Source organism: Garra rufa, chromosome 19 (assembly GCF_049309525.1).
Source record: "Garra rufa chromosome 19, GarRuf1.0, whole genome shotgun sequence".
Lineage (NCBI taxonomy): Eukaryota > Metazoa > Chordata > Actinopteri > Cypriniformes > Cyprinidae > Garra > Garra rufa.
The window spans coordinates 22278658-22298086 of NC_133379.1; the positions used below are offsets into that span (position 1 = coordinate 22278658).

The 19429-nt window shown below is 36.6% G+C and overlaps 1 protein-coding gene across 1 annotated transcript in view; it reads right to left on the reverse strand.

Moving 5' to 3' along the window:
- cadm1a (cell adhesion molecule 1a) overlaps positions 1-19429 on the reverse strand; it is a 121993-nt gene that overhangs the window by 57414 nt on the left and 45150 nt on the right. The window contains exons 4-6 of the mRNA XM_073823984.1: positions 17667-17819; positions 12313-12450; positions 5928-6086 (exon numbers count right to left, since the gene is read on the reverse strand). Coding sequence (XP_073680085.1) covers positions 5928-6086; positions 12313-12450; positions 17667-17819 — 450 coding nt within the window. The remainder of the gene's footprint in view (positions 1-5927; positions 6087-12312; positions 12451-17666; positions 17820-19429) is intronic.

Genomic DNA, 19429 nt, shown 5'->3' on the forward strand with positions numbered 1-19429 from the left:
AGCGCTCTCAGCATTGACCTTTCTGCTCCGTAAGTACTGCCCTTTATCATATCTATTAAAACGACTGGCCGCTCAATGCTTCTATTCTCCAGTGACTGGCAGCAGGTAGCCCGCTGGCTTTTTGCACCTTGCGTCAGCCTTGCCTCTCAGCCGTAGCTGCTACATTCAGCATGAAATGTGCACTTCTCCTTGGCAAGTCTCAGTTCTTTTCCAATTCAGCTGGGATTAGACTTCCTGCTGTGTTTGTACAGTGCAGCAGGAGGGGTGACATTCAAACTGACGTCGGACACATAACTAACACTCTCTTGCATCGAAGTATCCATCGTTCCGAGGGTAGGATCTGACATACAGATTCACGCCGGCTGGTCACTCGCTCTAAATTCGTGTAAACTTCTTGCATAACCGTATTACACCTGTGTGCCAATTTCTGGTGTCTAATAGGATTTTTCGGTCTGTCTGGCGGTCTAATGACATGATGAAACTTAATGGCAAACAGCTTATGTAAGAAAATCATAGAGGCATTTAGGACCCTTGGCATTTAATGGACTACACAAGGCTGTCGCGCTGCTGCTTTTGAAGAACGTGTCTAATATCACGGAAATACTAAATAGGTTCCTGTTTGCAAGGTAGTGTTTCTACATATAGTTACATGACAGGCAAAAACAGGAAACGGCTACCTTTTGTTACACTGAGTGCTAATGAGTGCAACGAGAAAATAAACCATAAAAGAGCATGGAAAACACTGAAAGGCAAGAAAATGTTACTGGCCATTCATTAGGCATAATGGATTCAAGAAACAACAGTTAGGTGTGCCAAACAAAAAGCAAAGGAGAAAAACAATAAGTAATAAGTAAATAAACAAAGTGAAAAAGGGCTGTACAGCCTTTGCCAATAGTAATGTTATTACAAGAAATATAATGCTTTCAGTGACCCTAACAGCACCATTTAACCCCTCTTGAAATCAACATTGACCCTATTTATTTTCTTAATGCATGTTTCTGGTCTCATTGTGAATGATTCATCGCTCACAATTCAATCTCTTCCTCTGAAACTCTTTCTTCTGACGACATTTACTTTCCCTCAAGTCTTTTCAACTCTGTACGACTTCTTTTTCTTCTGTGGAACACAAAAGAAGATATTTTGAAGAACTCCATATAATGAAAGTCAATGGGGACCAAAACAACAGTCAGTTGGACCCCATTGATTTCCATTGTACGGACAAAAACACATTTTTCACCAAAAATGTAAGAGAAAGCCAGTCCTGCAGGTTTGTAACGTCATGAAAGTGACTAAATGACAGCAGATTTTTCATTTTTGAGTTAAATATCCCTTTAAAGTTCCCGAGATTCATAGGCGACTGTGGGGCGCTTGCCAAGCCCACCACGGTTATGTAAGTGGGCTCCACATGAGATGCGTGCTCTGAGGTTCCTGCTGTTTCCTTGGAGGTATTCATCTTCTCAAACTGACAGGTTGTAATGGCTGAGCTATGCCTTTCCAGTCCTACGCTCCATTCCAGTGCTGGCTGGTATCCAGCCCTCTAGTTTCTCACAGGAACCCAAATCTAATATTCTCCCAGTAGTAGAGCTGGAAGTGGCATTCCACAGATGCTTACGGGACAGTGCTGTGTGTACGTTCCACGGACGTGGGGGAGATATTAGAGCTGCTCCCATGTGCAACTTTAAGGAAGTTCACTTCCAGAACAAAAATGTACAGATAACGTACTCACCCCCTTGTCATCCATGATGTTCATGCCTTTCTTTCTTCAGTAGTAGAGAAATTGTTTTTTGAGGAAAACATTTCAGGATTTTTCTCCATATAATGGACTTCAAATAATCCCAAATGCGGTTGTAATCTTCCCAGACGAGGAAGAAGAGTCTTTTTAGTGAAACGATCAAGTATTTTTTTCTCTTTTTTTAAAATTACAATTTACATACTTTTTAACCTCAAATGCTCGCCTTGTCTTGCTCTGCCTGAACTCTGTTTTTTTTTCTGGTTTTCTGGGATTGTTTACAACCGCATTTGGGATCGTTTGAAGTCACATTTAAGCTACATTTTGGAAGTGCAAACTCGGGGCACCATAGAAGTCCATTATATGGAGAAAAGTCCTGAAATGTTTTCCTCAAAAAACATAATTTAATATTTGAATCCATTCCATTGTCTGCGCAATGGAAATCAATGGGGTCCAACTGACTGTTGTTTTGGACCCCATTGACTTTCATCATATGGAGTTCTTTAAAATATCTTCTTTTTTTAATATTGAAGCTATTCCATTGTCTGTACAGTGGAAATCAATGGGGTCCAACTGTTGTTTTGGACCCCATTGACTTTCATTATATGGAGCTCTCGAAATATCTTCTTTTGTTTACAGCTGAAGAAAGAAAGACATGAACATCTTGGATGACAAGGGGGTGTGTACATTGTCTGTAAATTGTGTTCTGGAAGTGAACTTCTCCTTTAATGACATCATTCGCTCACTTTGGCATGCAAATAGTAGACATGTACAGATAGATGAAACTGTGGGTTTGTAATGTAAATAGTCCAGAGTCATTAGTATGCATGAATCAGGATAAGCAGCAGACCTTGCGTTGGAGGCAGGTCATGCATAAGGGCCAAGGAATTTGCAAAAAATCCACACAGAGAGATGTTGAGTGTCCCTGTGGATTCAAAGGGCGAAAGATTAGTTTGCTGAAACCATGTCAAAGTCGCCCACAATAACCCCCAGATTCCACTCTTTCAATTTCACCGGCTCTTACGGCACTTTGAATAGACTGGATGCTGAGTGAACGGTGACTTCACTTTGACCTACGGATTTCACACGTTCTTGGATTTTAAAAGTGCAAGACGTGAAAAAAAAAAAAAAGCGTCGATGTCCTGACAAGATTTATCACATTATTTCAGGCCTGACGTTTCAACTGGCTTTCTGGCAATCGCTAAATTTGTTGAGTGCTTTGCCCACTTGATGCTTTCCTGTTTGACCTCTTCTATCAACAAAAAGTGATCTGTTGGCCTTCTATCTGTCCAAATTACACCCTGTCAGAGCTAACATTTCTGTGTCCATGATGGACAGCCTGGTCTAAAGTGAGAGAGAGAGAGAGAGAGAGAGAGAGAGAGAGAGAGAGAGAGAGAGAGAGAGAGAGAGCGGTCCGCTCAGAAGTTCTGTAAGAGGAATATCCACCTGTTTGTCTCAGCTCTATGGAGACTCCTTCCATTTCTCCCCTTGTCATCTTCAAACTCTTCGCATGAAAGGCTCTGAGTGAAAGTTTCTTGCTTTGAAGCTTCCCCTGCATTAGTTCCTTTCCAAAGCTCTCTCTCTCTCTCCTGGGCACACAAGCACTAAATCCACGGAAAGCAGCGCCACCGGCCTCCAGTTTCTCTCTAGCTGGTGTGCCGGACAGAAAAGGTCACTCTTATTCTAATAACACAATTATTGACACAAGATATTGTCGTCATTTTTTTAGCAGCGCCACCGCGGAGCGTTTAATTTCCCTCAAGCTGCTGAACTGCACATCGGTGAAACTGTTTGCATGGTGTAGCTATCAATATTTCTGGCTTATTTAATATCCACAGCAATGGTTTTCTATTTTCTATTGTAAAAATGAACTCCATTAAGGCTGCCTTCACTCAATGATTTTTAACATTGATTGTTTTTCCAGTTTCAGCAGCACAATTTGAAAGAAGACTGAGCCAGACAATGACTCGTGCACCAGCTCTCCCTAGAGAATGACAAAGGCTGGCCGTGAGCACGAAATCCAGTTAAATAGCATAGACAAAATGGTTTTACATTTCTCAGCTGTAAGTTGGCCACCAGAGCCCACATATCCTGCAGTTTCTGAAGATTTGTTGTATTTAAAGGTCAGGCAAAGAAGCCTTTCTGCTGATCTTCTGAACCCAGTGGCAAGCAAGATTAACCTCAAGAAGAATATGCTTGAGGACCCAAATAAAAGATCTTTAAAAATCATATCTGTATCTGTATCACAGAAGACAGTGCCCAGGGCTCTCCTCCAATCAGAAGCACAATCTCTGTGTCATGACTGAATTACCCAAGCGCAAAAACATGCTTAATCTTTCATCACAGGCCAAGTGACATGGCAGGGCTAATGTCTGCTCTCGCAAGAGAAAGGATAGGCCTGACTGATTTCTAATACAAGGACAAAGATAAGAAAAACTCCACACAACTTCAAAGAAAAAAAAAGGAAAAAAACATACCTTTAGCTAGTCAAAATATAACATTAAATATATTTACATTATTAATAATTTAACAATACTACCTACCTAATTCCATATGTATATAATTAAAATGCTGTCACATGTCTTCTGCTCACTCACATTGTACTTCTAAACATCCAAGATAACTTTAAAATATATATAAATTACTAATATCTACATAATATAATATTAATATTTAATACAACTGTATTTAAAATGCTATATATTTATGCTGTATACTATAATGCTGTCCTCTGCTCACTCACATTGTATGTCAAAAATAAATAAATAAATAAATAAATAAAAATAATTAGAAAAAACACCTTTACCTATTCAAAGAGATGAATTTAAATATATTTCAATTAACATTACTATTATTATTTATATAAATGTTTCATTTTATAATAATTTGCAATTTTACATCTATATTAAAAATGCTGCTTTGTCCTATGGTCGCTCACATTGTAGTTCAGAAAAATAAATGAATGAATAAATAAAATATATCAACTTAAATACTAATTTCGGCACAGTATATTTTAATTTAATGACAGTAATTCTATATCTCTATTTAAAATCCTGCCAAGCTGTCCTCTGCCCATTTACAATGTTCTTCAAAAATAATATTAAAAATTAAATTAAAAAGTAAAAATATACTTAAATTAATATTTATTATCTACACAATATATATTTTAATGATAGTGATAAATGATAGTAATACAATATTTATATTAAAAAATAATGCTAAGATGTCCTCTGCCCATTCACAATGTACTTGAAAAATAATACTAAAAATTAAAGTAAAAATAAAATATATACTTAAATTAATATTTAATTTTTGGACAATATATTTTAATTCAGTGATAGTAATTCTATATCTGTATTAAAAATGCTGCCAAGCTGTCCTCTGCCCATTCACAATGTCCTTCAAAAATAATACTAAAAATGAAATTAAAAATGAATATTTAATATCTGCTCAATATATTTAAATTTAATGATAGTAATTCAATATTTATATTTAAAATGCTGCCAAGCTCTCCTCTGTCCATTCACAATGTACTTCAAAAGTAACACTAAAAATGAAATAAACCATTAAAAAAACACCTAAATTAATATTCAATATATGCACAATATATTTTAATTCAGTGATAGTAATTCAATATTTATATTTAAAATGCTGCCAAGCTGTCCTCTGCCCATTCACAATTTACTTCAAAAGTAATACTAAAAATGGAATAAAAAATAAAAATATACTTAAATTAATATTTAATATCAGCACAATATACATTAATTCAGTGATAGTAATTCCACATCTGTAATAAAAATGCTGCCAAGCTGTCTTCTGCCAATTTACAATGTACTTCAAAAATAATATTAAAAATGAAATAAACCATTAAAAATATACCTAAATTAATATTCAATATATTTTAATTCAATGATAGTAATTCCACATCTGTAATAAAAATGCTGCCAAGCTGTCCTCTGACAATTTACAATGTACTTCAAAAATAATATTAAAAATGAAATTAAAAAGTAAAAATATATAACTGAATTCAACGATAGTAATTCAGTATTTCTATTTAAAGTGCTGCCAAGCTATCCTTTAAAAAAATAATATTAAAAAATTAAATTAAAAATGTATATATGTATATAACACTATAAAATGTATTTCTTTTCATAACAGTGATTCTATGTGTCTACATTTTAAGTGCCGGCTCACTCACATTGTACTTCCAGGTACTTCTGCGCCTGAAAGTCCTTGACCGCAGGATGGTCGACAATGCAAACCACAGGAACTCCATCATCCTCTCTCGTGACGGTAAACCTCAGCCAGCTAGTCACAGTGAACATCCTGTCGTACGTGGCCTCCACTTTAGACTTCCCTGTGAGAGACAAAAACCAACAAGAGACATAGAATTTAAAATTAATCGCTTTCATTATCATCTCTGTCAAGAAAACCACGGGTGGCTAAATGTATTGAAGGCCACAGTATACGTTACATCCTGCGAGCCGTCTAACAAAGCGGATCCCCTAATGACTCGCACATATGTGACATATGGAGGCTCGCTGTAGCTTATCGATGACATGTGTACAGTAAACGGCCCCCTGTAGCTTCACCTGAAATGTGACCATATGGGAGGGGCCATGTGGCGGAAAAACAGCCCCAAAACGCTTCCTTCGAGTCTTGTTATGCAGCTGTCACTCATTGGCAACTGTGTGGGCTGAGATGGTGTGTTTGTGCTTTATGAAGTGAGATATAATGGCTGTAGTGGATGCCTCTGACCCGCAGCCCTCCTTCAGCAGCATCAAGTGGGCATGAAGAACACAAAAGACTCGGAGTCATTGTGCGGCTCCAGACAATAGCCTCGCAGCACCGCACAGACCTCCATCACTCAATTACTGCTCTGGCCTTGTGGAGAGAAACAGGCGTGGGTGGAAAGAGAGAAAGGAGGAGAGAAGAGGTGAGCGAGAACGCAAGAGAAAGAGAAGGACCTATTGTCCTGTTTGTGTATTTGTAAAGGAAAAAAACCACTAGACCATTAAAAAATGAATTAGATGGGGTAGTGACAGGCTAAAAGAAAACAGAAAAAAGTGAGTTTGATGGAGGGTAAACATCAACGTCACTTTATTATAGGTGTGTCATTTATGTGCCTCTAGGCAGAATAGCAATTATAATTATGGTTTTCAAAAGATTTCTTCAAATACCTCCTCCACCTTTCACAGATAGTTTTCCCCAAACTAATGACACTGGTTGAGCCAATGTTACCATGTCAAGTCATCATTTACTCGCCCTCATATTGTTTCGAACCTGTATGTTTCTGTGAAACATAGATGATATTTTGAAGGCAACATATAAAGCTGTTTTGGACCCCATTCACTTTGACCAAGTAGATAAAACCAGTCCTTTTTTGAAATTTAGAACTTTCCCATTAATCTTGCAGAAATTACACTGCTGTTCAAATGTTTAAGGGTTTGAATATTTTTGAAATTAGACTCTAATGCTAGGATTTATTTATTTGATAAATATTGTGAAATATTACTATTTAAAATACTCTTTTGGCATTTCTAATATTTTACAAAATGTGACCCTGGACCACAAAACCAGTCATAAGGGTACATTTTTTTAAATTGAGATACATAATCTGAAAGATGAATAAATAAGCTTTCCATTTGATGAACGGTTTGTTGGGATAGGGATACAACTACTTGAAAATCTGTAATCTGAGGGTGGAAAGAAAAATCAAAATATTGAAGAAAATAATAATGAAGAAAGTTCTTAGCAATGCATATTACTAATCAAAAATTAAGTTTTGATGCATTTATGGTAAGAAATGTACAAAATATCTTCATGGAACATGATTTTTAATTAATATCCTAAAGATTTTTGCCATAAAAGAAAAATCGATAATTTTGACCCATACAATGTATTTTCGGCTACAGCTACAAAAAGCTACTAATGACTGGTTTTGTGGTCCAGGGTCACAAATGTAATTTATTCCTGTGATAGTAATACCGAACTTTCAGCAGCCATTGCTCTAGTCTTCGATTTCATATTATCTTTCAGAAATTCTAATATGCTGATTTGGTTTTCAAGAAACACAAAAACAGTTATGCTGTTCATTTTTTCAGGATTCTTTGATGAAAAAACTTTCAATAGAACAGCATTTACTTGAAATAGGAAACTTTCGTAACATTATTAACATCTTTACTGCCACTTATGGTCAATTAAATGAGTATTAAGTTATTTCAGTAAATATAAAATATATCTTACCGACTTCAAATTTTTTGATCAACAGAGTGTATTTAATTTCTGCATGCAGCAGTTGTGCCATACAAAAAGCAAACAGTAAGAAATTTCTTAAACTGTGATTGCAATTTCTGTTTTATCAATAACGCACAATGCTAATTTTACTATAAATCCTGAAAATGCCTAGAAATAGCACTGCGGTGTGGAAATCTGGACATCTCAATACTCCAGACGATTTTTTTCCCCTGACAATTCCTTGTCTTGAGCATTCATTCGTTCTGCATTCAGCATTATCAGCGGTGAATGGATATTCAGACAATCATATCTCGAATAAGTGAAGACACAGAGCTCATTGAGAGCCCAGAAGCACGTCTATATTCTCCCTCACAATGCCACAGTCACAGCTGATAAAGAGATAATCACAGGTCAATCACTGTCATTCAGACATTTCTTCATTTCAATAACATCTCCCTTTTTGAAATGCAAAGGAGCTCTGATTAGTCCCGATCTGCAGCGATACAGTGGGCTGAATATCAAAAGAGATCCTGTCCCTATTGAATTCACCATTTCTTTGCATTTTTTGCTCTCTATAATTTGCCCTCCCCACTTTTTTTTCCACATTATTCAACACGTTCCGATGGAAAGTCACTCCTCGGAAGAGGGCAGTCTGGAGATCTGGGGCCAAACGAGTGTTTAGCAAACTTCCTTAAAGCTATTAAAAATTCGGAATCGTGCCATTGTGTTTTAGCCGAGCTTAGTGGGCTAATTGAAATGAGATTATATTTTTTAAGCAATGACACAATGAGCAGGCCCGACATCGTCTGACAGGAGGAAATTAACAACTCATTGTTTCCCGACGTTCATTCAGCTAGTCTTACGAGACAGGTGTGTGTCAACAATGGAGCAGGATGTAAAACAGAAGTACTAAATGCAGCACAAAACACGGGAAGGTTGTGTATGTGTGCGCGAGAGGAAGAATGAGGCGGTACATCGTGGGGGCGGCTGAGTTTACATTCCGGGGCTGTATGGGTGTAACCTTTAAATGATATTTAAAAAAGCCTGATTATCCTAGAGGTAATTAGGCTGAATGATGAGGACATTTAATTAAAAATAAATCCGAAAAGGCGCAGGGGCCAAAAGCAATTTCCAGCCAGTGAGTGCCAGCATTGCACCGCCCGTGTCAGTAAAGAAGTCCCTCGCTTTCTTCAATCGCTTTCTCCTCCTCCATTCAAACGGCTTCGCTATACAAGAACAGAATATTCATGTCCTGCTGTCCATCTCGCCGAGGCGAACTCGTTCATCTTTAGTGCTACATTTGTCCAACTGTCCAATAATATATTGATGTTACATAAAAACAAAACACCCAGTGACAAATGAACAGAACAATGCTGTGTAATAGCTGACGAAACTCCCAGCGGAGAGAAACGGAGACCCCTGACTGAGCTTATCGCTAATTACCAAATGAAAACATCCGTCCTGGACTCCAATTTAGCTGTCTCATTTTAGGTAGCTGTTATTAGGACAGCTTATATGCAGTAATTTGTACATATGCAAATTGCCTGTGTCTAGACAGCTGCGGGTTAAAGGTACGGCCTCTCTTGCTCACCCACACGGACCGTTATGGAAAATGAGCCAAGCTTCCGCGAGAAATATTAAGGCAAGCAGATTTCGAAAAGGAGGTGGTGACTTATGACTTTTATGAAAACACTGCAGGACATTCAAACGTCAATAAACATTGGACTACAATATGTAGAAATAATAATTGTGACCATGGACCACAAAACCAGTCTTAAGTGGCACGGGTATATTTGTAGCAATAGCCAAAAATACATTGTATGGTTCGAAATTATCGATTTTTCTTTTATGCCAAAAATTATTAGGATATTAAAGAAAGAACACTTCCAGAACAAAAAATTACAAATAATATAATCACCCCCTAATCATCCAAGATGTTTATGTCTTTCTTTCTTCAGTCGTAAAGAAATTATGTTTTTTAAAGAAAACCCTTACAGAAAAACCACATGAATTTCACATGTTCCACATGTGATCAAATGTGTCCTCATGTTTTCCACAGTGATCACATGTGTCCACAAATTTTCCACATGTGATCACATGAAGACAATATGTAACCACATGTGCAACATAATAGAGCACATGTGGAAATTTTTCATGTGTTACAATTGGTTTTAACATGTGGATCACATGTTAGCTACATGTAACATACATTTTTAGCTTCACACCCTGATATTATGTTGACTTTTAGTTTGTTTCCAACTTCCCATTTCCTGCTTCCAGTCCTGTAGTAGTCCCTTTGTTGCAAAGTTATTGTTATGACGATACGCTTTGTTATTAGCTTGTACCTATAATTTATTGATCATCAGTTCAGTAAATTCTTGTTATTATTATTATAACTAATACTAAGCAACCATAACCTGCACACTTCATGGATTCAATGAAGATTCAGCAAAGGATAAATGGATTTCCAGCATTAAAAATCACTTGCAGTAGCTCTGCTATTAAATTTATTCAAAAATGGTTATTCCTGTACAGCTATGATAAGCTGTTTCTCCAACTTGGCAGTGCTTTCAATGTTATTAAGGGAAAGGATGAAGCTGATTGGTTGGTTCATGTCACATGACCTGCGGTTCATTATGAGCGCGCATAGTGCGCGCCTACATTTGAAATAACGAACTTAATATAAAGCTTATTCTATTTTAAAATTCTGATGGGACAAGTCGGAGCTCTGCGCACGCGCATCATTCAAACCATAACGGTCAACGTCCACTGCACGCTGAGGAAAAGGTAAGCAAAATTAGCTTGATTTCGTAGTTTTTACATATTTATTTTTGAAATTTAGTTTTTATAGCTGTAATGTGTTGTATTCTAGAACATTTAATACTTTTTTGCTTCATATGTTTGTAACGTAGCTTCCTCTTTGTGCACCCTTCGATGAAACAGGCAAAAACTGAGGTAAATGTTGAACTTCAGTTCATACTACCGTTGAACAGTGCAAAAACTGAGGTAAATGTTGAACTTCAGTTCATACTAACGTTGAACAGTGCCTGTTTCAGAAATTTTCTTCATATAGTGGACTTCTATGGTGCCCTGAGTTTGAACTTCCAAAATGCAGTTTAAATGCGGCTTCAAATTATCCCAAATGTGGTTGTAAACAATCCCAGCCGAGGAAGAAGGGTATCTAGAAAAATGATCGGTTATTATTTTTTTTTTTTTTAATTACAATTTATATACTTTTTAACCTCAAATGCTTGTCTTGTCTTGCTCTGCCTAAACTCTGCTTTTTCTGGTTCAAGACTGTTAAGAAAATGTGAAAAACTCCCATCTCAACTTCAAAATCGTTCTACATTGCTGTTTTACCTTTTTTGTTAAGGGTGTTTGATTTTCTTTGCACATTCACTGTGCAAACACTGGGTCAGTAACTGTCTTAAACCGGAAAAAAAACTGAGTTCAGGCGTTTGAGGTTCAAAAGTATATAAATTGTAATAAAAAAACAACAACATAATTTTGCTAGATAAGACCTTTCTGCCTTGGCTGGGATCATTTACAACCATATTTGGGATCGTTTAAAGCTGCATTTAGGAAGTTCAAACTCAGAGCACCACAGAAGTCTATATAGAGAAAAATCCTGAAATGTTTTCCTCAAAAAACTATTTTTTACAACTAAAGAAACTAAGGAAAAACATCCTGGATGACAAGGGGGTGAGTACGTTATCTGTCAGTTTTTAATCTCTTTTAAGTAAAGATCATGTTCCATGAATATATTTTGTAAATTTCCTACCATAAATATACACAACATTTTTTTTAAATTTTGATTAGTGATATGCATTGCTAAGAAGTAATTTGGACAACTTTAAAGACAATTTACTCTGTATTTCGATTTTATTTGCACTCTCAGATTCCAGATTTTCAAATAGTTGTATCTCAGCCAAATATTCTATCATAACAGCTTATTTCTCTGCTTTCAGATGATGCACAGATCTCAATTTTGCGAAAAATTGACACTTATGACTGGTTTTGTGATCCAAGATCACAGATATACACTCTACTGGTCAAAAGTTAGGGACACACTTGATTAAACTTGTGTTTCTCATAAATTGATGTATAACACTAAACACACGTGTATAAATTAATGTGTGTCTAAATAGATATAGATAAACAGATAAATCTAACAATATCTGTTGTTGGTATTGATGCAAGTTGTTATAAAGTGTTGTCTTTTTTCGAGACAAAAAGTCTCAGAGGACAGTGCACTGTGGAAAAACTCTGTGGGATGCCAGGCAGAGCGAAAACAAGCCTGGTAAACACCTGGTTTGTTTGTGTGTACACAATGTGACTTGACCCACCCTGTAGCTCTTTGTCTCCTTTCATCCATCTGATCGTTGCGGCGGGTTTGCTGCCCATGGAGGTGCAGGTTATCTCTGTCTCGTTGCCCTCTCTGACGATGTCCTCGCGGGACTCTATGATTGGGTTTCCTGGTGGGACTGAGAGAGGATAGACAGATTTTACAAGGCGGCCTGTAAATCAAGCACCTCTAGAGTCACATTCAGCCTATGGTACACTGAAAATAAAAAGGTGAATGTAATTATTCTCTTCTACAAATGATATAAAGGAGCATAACCTGACAAAGTTTTTCAGATTCAGTTAATAATAAAATATATTATTCAAAAAGCATGTCTAATTAATCAAAATCATGAAACTTTACAAATTCAACAGCACTTTATTAAAAGTTTAACATAAAATTACATTTTTAAGGCACTTTTTTCATTTTTTACATTAATTTTCTAGATTACATTTTAATGGTTTCATTACATTTTAATAATCAAAAACATCTCGAATTAATGGATTTTATATTTTAAATAATATTTTTCCCCCTAAATAAATAATTTTTAAATATTTTTTCTGGTAAATAAACCTAAAATTATTGTTTTAATAATAATTTTATTAGTAGTAGTAGTACATTAAATCAATACATTAAGTAATATATTTCTGTAACAATTTCAAGTTAAAACAAACTTAAAACAATAGTTTTTCTCAAAAGAAAGAATATAATGCTCATGAAGTGATTCTCAGAGCAATTCTAGAGATTCTGTTTATATGTTCATGTACTCATATATAGAGAAGACAGAGGTTGAAAACAGCGGTGTGTAGTAAAAAAAAAAAAAAAACGTGCGTCTGCGCCATTCATTCACACAGAAATGTGCAGAACATGCAGCATTCATATTGAAGTAGTATTTTTGCAGCTTAACATTCAGAGAAACTAGTCCATATTGCTTTTTGATTTAAGTGTACTGACCTACCTTTGATTTATTTATACAAAATTTGTTAAATTCTGTGACATTCCGCGTTTTACAGTAAATTCCGTTTTTATGACTGGATTCCGTGATTCCGTCCACGTTTTCGAGACACAGATAACTACAAGTGAATAGTGGCGAAACATCTTGCGTAACAGAAAGCAAGACATCCAGTAGACTGGAATAAATCTGCTAGAACATTCTACACTGACCTGAATAATTGGGAATGTTCATAGGCATATTGTAACAAGCCTCTCTAAAGGCCTTCCTTTTCATTTTGGGGCTCAGTTGGATATGCCATGATAACAGTGTTTTCAAAAGACATGCTCGTTTTCAGTGGTTCTTACTTCCAGGAGGGTCACTACGTCTAAAACGCTTACCTGAAAAGGTCACCTAAATCCTAGGCTGCTAGCAATCTGGCATAAATGTGTGGCATTTTTTGGACAGGGTAATTCAGGTTTCTTGTTCTCCCCGAGCAGCGGGGTTCCATTCAAGCATTCTGCTTCAACTCGGGCGTCTGAAGCTGTGGAGCCAGGCACTCGATGGCATTCAGTGAGCTCTCTACAATCCCACTCCCTCAATACCCAGCCCGCACTAAACTCCGCTCTCAAAACGGAATAATCACGTTTAAGTGCGGGTGATTTTTCCATGCAGTTATGTCAAGACGCAGAACGCAGCAAAGCGTTCACATGTACACAAAGACACACACAAACACAAACACAAACACATAAACAATAATTCTGCTGAATGGCTCCACCATGCAGCTGAGTCCTCAAAGGAAGTAGCAGGTGAAGTGTTTGTTGAGTTTTTAGAGGGCTTTCAGCAGCCCCTCCAAACAGCAGTGAAAGTGTGTGCGCGCACATGTGGGGTAACGGCTCCGTTCTGAAATATGAATGACTCGGCGCTCAGGATCCGGCTTGGCTACGTCTCGGGCCTTCTGTTAGGTGAAGATGAATGGCTATATCTTGATTCTACTCTGCTGCAGCATCTCATAAAAGCTGCTCCACTCTGGTGATTGATCATAAAAGGATTTCTCAGGAAACAAAGGAGCCCTGCGTGTGTGTGTCTGTGGGTGTTTGTTTATGCGCCAAGTGCCTTATGGGAAATCTGACAGCCAAAACAACAGGTTCAGTTTTGTCTAATCCAGAGGTTCTCAACCTTGCTCGTGACCACATGTGAGAAGATTTTACATTCTATATATATATATATGTCCTATAGTCTTAATAAATAAATATATAAGCAAACATATACATTCCAAGTTAGAAATTATTGGCACCATTGAAATAAATAAGTATCAAGAAAAATTAATTTGCTGTCATTCAAGAACAAACTCCAGCATGTTTAGTTGCCAGACTCTACTGGAACTTCAAACGGAACTGGGTTCTATGGTCAGATGGAGAAAAAAAAGGTTTTTGGCAGCAAACACACAAGATGGGTTTGGTGCACACTAAGATAAAAAAGTACCCCATGCCTACGGTTAAAAATACTGCTGGATCTTTAATGCTGTGGGACTATTTTTCTTCTGGAGGTCCTGGACAGTTTGTTCAGATATATGGCATCATGGATTCCATCAAATACCAACAGATAAAAAAAATCAAAACCTGACTGCCTCTGATAGAAATCTCATAATGAAAAAAACAACAAGCGAGCCCAGAGCGGTTTGTGTTTAGAATGCGTGTTTTTAGGAAACTGTATCAATATCTGAAGGCGAACTGTACTCGGGAACACCTCACAAGATGGTCTTGGCTCGATTCGCTTTAAAGGGTCTGAGATCATTTGGAGCATTCACATATGGGCCAAAAATTCAGCAAAACCGTGCTCAGATACCTTAAAAGGACTGAGTTTGAAAACACTCTTACAGAAAAACATATATTTCATAATGAGATTCCCCCCCCCCACTTTCAATTATTTTACCTTACTGAAAGATTAGATTTTTGTGATTTAAAAAAAAATAAAAGATCAAAAGGATAATCAATACAGATTTATTTTCACAGTCATATATTAACAGTTGTAAGTTAAACATATATTGTGCTTTAAACATGAAATGTAGGCTACAACTTGACCTGGACACAAAGGTGGAACAAAACACAGGTGTCTTGAGAAGAGTTATTTTTAGAGCTGAACTACTTTTAAGTTGACATGGTGCCTTAGAATATAATTTAATAAGAATTTATGAGGCCATGGGACACTTAAAAGAACTGCATTTTACTTAAGCTATTCAAAAAAAGCCATAATTTAAACCTACCGTTTTTATGTGGAACCCCTTGCAGAATCTGTGAAAATTTGAATAATTTTAACAAAATAAGAGACATCATACAAAATGCATGTTATTCTTAGTAATGTGTGTGGTTACCTGGATGATCTACGACTGTTTTTTTGTTTTGTGATGGTTGTTCATGAATACCTTGTTTTTTTCTGAACAGTTAAACTGAGCACTGTTCTTCAGAAAAATCCTCCAGGTCCAGTTTTCCAGCATATTTTACATATTTGAACCCTTTTCAGCAGTGACTGTATGGTTTTGAGATCCATCTTTTCACATTGAGGACAGTTGAGGGACTCAAACACAACTATTAAAAAAGGTTTAAACATTCACTGATGCTCCAGTAGGAAACACGATGCAACTTTTTGAATCTGAAGATCAAGGTAAATTGTACTTAATTTGTCTTCTGGGAAACATGCAAGTATCTTCTGTTGCTTCCGAAGGGCAGTACTAAATGGGAAAAAATTATATTTCAACATAATAAGGAAGATTTGGACATCTTCATCCTGGCTTTTAATGCATTGTGTTTCCTTCTGGAGCATCAGTCAATGTTTGAACCTTAACTTTGTGTTTGAGTCCCTCAATTGTCCTCAGCATGAAAAGATGGATCTCAAAACCATAAAGTCACTACTGAAAAGGGTTCAAATATGCAAAAGATGCTGGAAAACAGAAGAATCTGCAGAACCTGGAAGATTTGTCTGAAGAACAGTGCTCAATTTAACTGTTCAGAACAAGCAAGGGACTCATAAATAACCATCACAAAAAAAAGTTGTAGATTATCCAGGTAACCACACACAGTATTAAGAACCAAGGCTACCCAAACTTTTGAAGATGGTTATTTTAATAATTTCAGATATTTTTTTTGGTCTTGAGTACTATTTGTAAACATCTTTTATGTAAAATATCTTACTCAGAACAGTATTAAATAAAAAAACAACAACATACATTTTGTATGATCTCTCTCATTTTGTTAAAATTATTCACATTTTCACAGATTCTGCAAGGGGTTCCCAAACTTTCACATTAAAACTGTATATATTAAATATGCAGTTTCAACTGTGCTTAAAATATAAAATGTAGGTTAACTTGATCTGAATGCAAAACACAGGTATCTCAAAACATATTTTTCAAAGCTTAGCTACTTTTAATCTTTAAATTAGTTCACTTCCAGAATAAAAATTTCCTGATAATTTACTCACCTTAATGTCATCCAAGATGTTCATGTCTTCTTTCTTCAGTAAAAAAAAAAAAAGGTTTTTGAGGAAAACATTCCAGTTTTTTCTCCATATAGAGGACTTCAATGGGAGCAAACGGGTTAAAGGTCCAAACTGCAGTTTCAATGCAGCTTCAAAGGGCTCTAAACAATCCCAATCGAGGAATAAGGGTCTTATCTAGTGAAATGATTGGTCATTTTTTACCCTAAAAAAGTATACTCTTTAACCACAAAGCGTCTTGCACTAGCTCTGCGATTCACGACTTCACACATTATGTAATCACACTGGAAAGGTCACACACAATTTGTTCTTCATTTGAGTACTTCAGTTGAAAAAGGTAGAGTAGGGCGAAAAAAATCTCTTTTACTCCTCCAACTTTAAAATCGTCAGACGTTACCTTTTTTTTTTTTTGGTGAAGGGAGTTTGACTTTCTTTGATCGCTTTGTAAACATTGGGTTGGTACTTTTGTCTACATTAGACATGACCTTTCTAACATGACTACGTAATGCATGAGGTTAAGCTAGTGCATTTGTGGTTAAAAGGTATATAAATGTTTACTTTTTTAGAAAACGACCGGTCGTTTCACTAGATAAGATCCTTATTCCTCGGCTGGGATCGTGTAGAGCCCTTTGAAGCTGCATTAAAACTGCAATTTGGACATTCAAAGTACACTATATAAAGAAAAATCCACAAAAACCCTAATTTTTTTTAGACTGAAGAAAGAAAGACATGAACATCTTGGATGACATGGGGGTGAGTAAATTATCAGGAACTTTTTATTCAGGAAGTGAACTAATCCTTTAAGCTGAGTATATAAAAGTATGATAAAAATGACGTATTATTAGGCTAAATACAAAATTTTTATATACAGTATATACAAAAGACTGTGTGTGTATTGAATGTTGTGTACATGCATGCATAAGTGTTCCTACTTAGCACAGTGATGTCGGCGTAGGCTTCCTGTGGGGGGTCTGTGTAGAGCTGGCACACGTATCTTCCCTCGTCTGAGAGAGACACGTTGGATAACGACACACGCAGCTCGTTGTCTGAGAAATTGACCAGCTGGAATCGAGCATCTTTCAGGGCTGGAGAGTCAATAGAGAAAGAGAGCAGATGATGGAATGAAAAGTCACATCTTCACACTTCACATCTATTGCAAGCAACAATAGAAACATGTAGAAGATAATTAGACGTATTTTTCTGAAGGCTAGATTGTGTTTCCACTGAAGCAAAAAAGGCAGCCATATGCTTCTTTAAGCTATTGCTTATAACTGACAGCAGGGGAGTTTAACAGACGTGCAGCCTACAATATATTCTTCAGATTAGTTGAAAGGTGCACCATGGGAATAGCTGAAGTGATTGAGATCGCTTCACACTCAGGACCATGGGTGCATCTATTTCTGGCATCGTCTGACCTGAGTACTGTATCACTGGGGTTTGAAACAGGGACAATAGCCATGGGACATGCCATGCTAGACCACTGTGACACCCAAGTGCCTTTTCATTTTAACACCTCAGAGAAAAAGTTCTTGGTTTGTGGTGAGCATGTACAGTATGTGGGTGTTTCATGGACACTTTTGTCTCTGCAGACTTTTAGCGAATATACACCATTAAAATACACTCAGTTTGACTAACAATGTCCAGCAGTGGATACACATGCAAATTCTGTTACTGGTTTAATAACATTCTGTGGTGGAAATTATATTTTTGGAATATAATGGCAGACTTCTAAAACATCTTTACATATCTTAAAGAGATAGTTCACCCAAAAATGAAAATTACCCAATGATTTACTTATCCTCAAGCCATCCTAGGAGTAAATGAATTTCTTCTTTCAGTCAAATACAATCAAATTTACCTTAAAAAAAAGTCCTGGCTCTTCCAAGCTTTATAATGGCAGTGAATGGCTGTTGAGATTTTGAAGTTCAATAAAGTGCATCCATCCCTCATTCAAATGATGTTAATAAAGGCCTTTTTAAATTAATCAATGCATTTGTGTAAGAAAAATGTCCATATTAAAAACTAAAAAAAATTGGCAAGCTCTGAGTAAAATTTCGGATTGTAAGGGGTGGTTTAATCCTTTTGTAATCCGAGCAAGAGGACATGTAAATACTTCATCAGATTGTACTGTAAACCGAAACTGAAAAGTATTGCACATGTGCAGTGACGTAAAAAACTAAATGGAACGAGCTGTCCTTCCTGGTGAATAAAGTGTTATAAATGAGTTTCGTTCATTCTAAAATTCTGCTTTCACTCAGTGTCTGAAGTGAAGCAGCACAATGCCCCACCAGTCCTTGTGTAAGTGTCTCATAAATAGACGACTGGTTTTGGGGGCGGGAAGGGGCACTTTCTAAAGTAAGCAGCACAACAGTTCATGTGCTGGTCATAGCCTAATTACAACCTGAAGTGAATAAAAAAAAGTTCGCCTACATCTTACATCATCCGCTGGAACGTCACTCTCTCGTGAACACACCGACAGCAGTTAGCAGATTGTGGTTTATAAAGTTCTAAATATGGATATTTTTCTTACACAAATGCATTGATTCACTTTAGTAGGTAAGGAATAATTGACAACGGCCGTTGAATTCTTAGAAAATAATACATGTAAATGTAAATGATGCGGCCACGAAATGAAGCAGAGTGCAACTTGTGTGCAAACTGTATGTGAGTGCGAGAGAGAGGGAAAGAGAGTTGG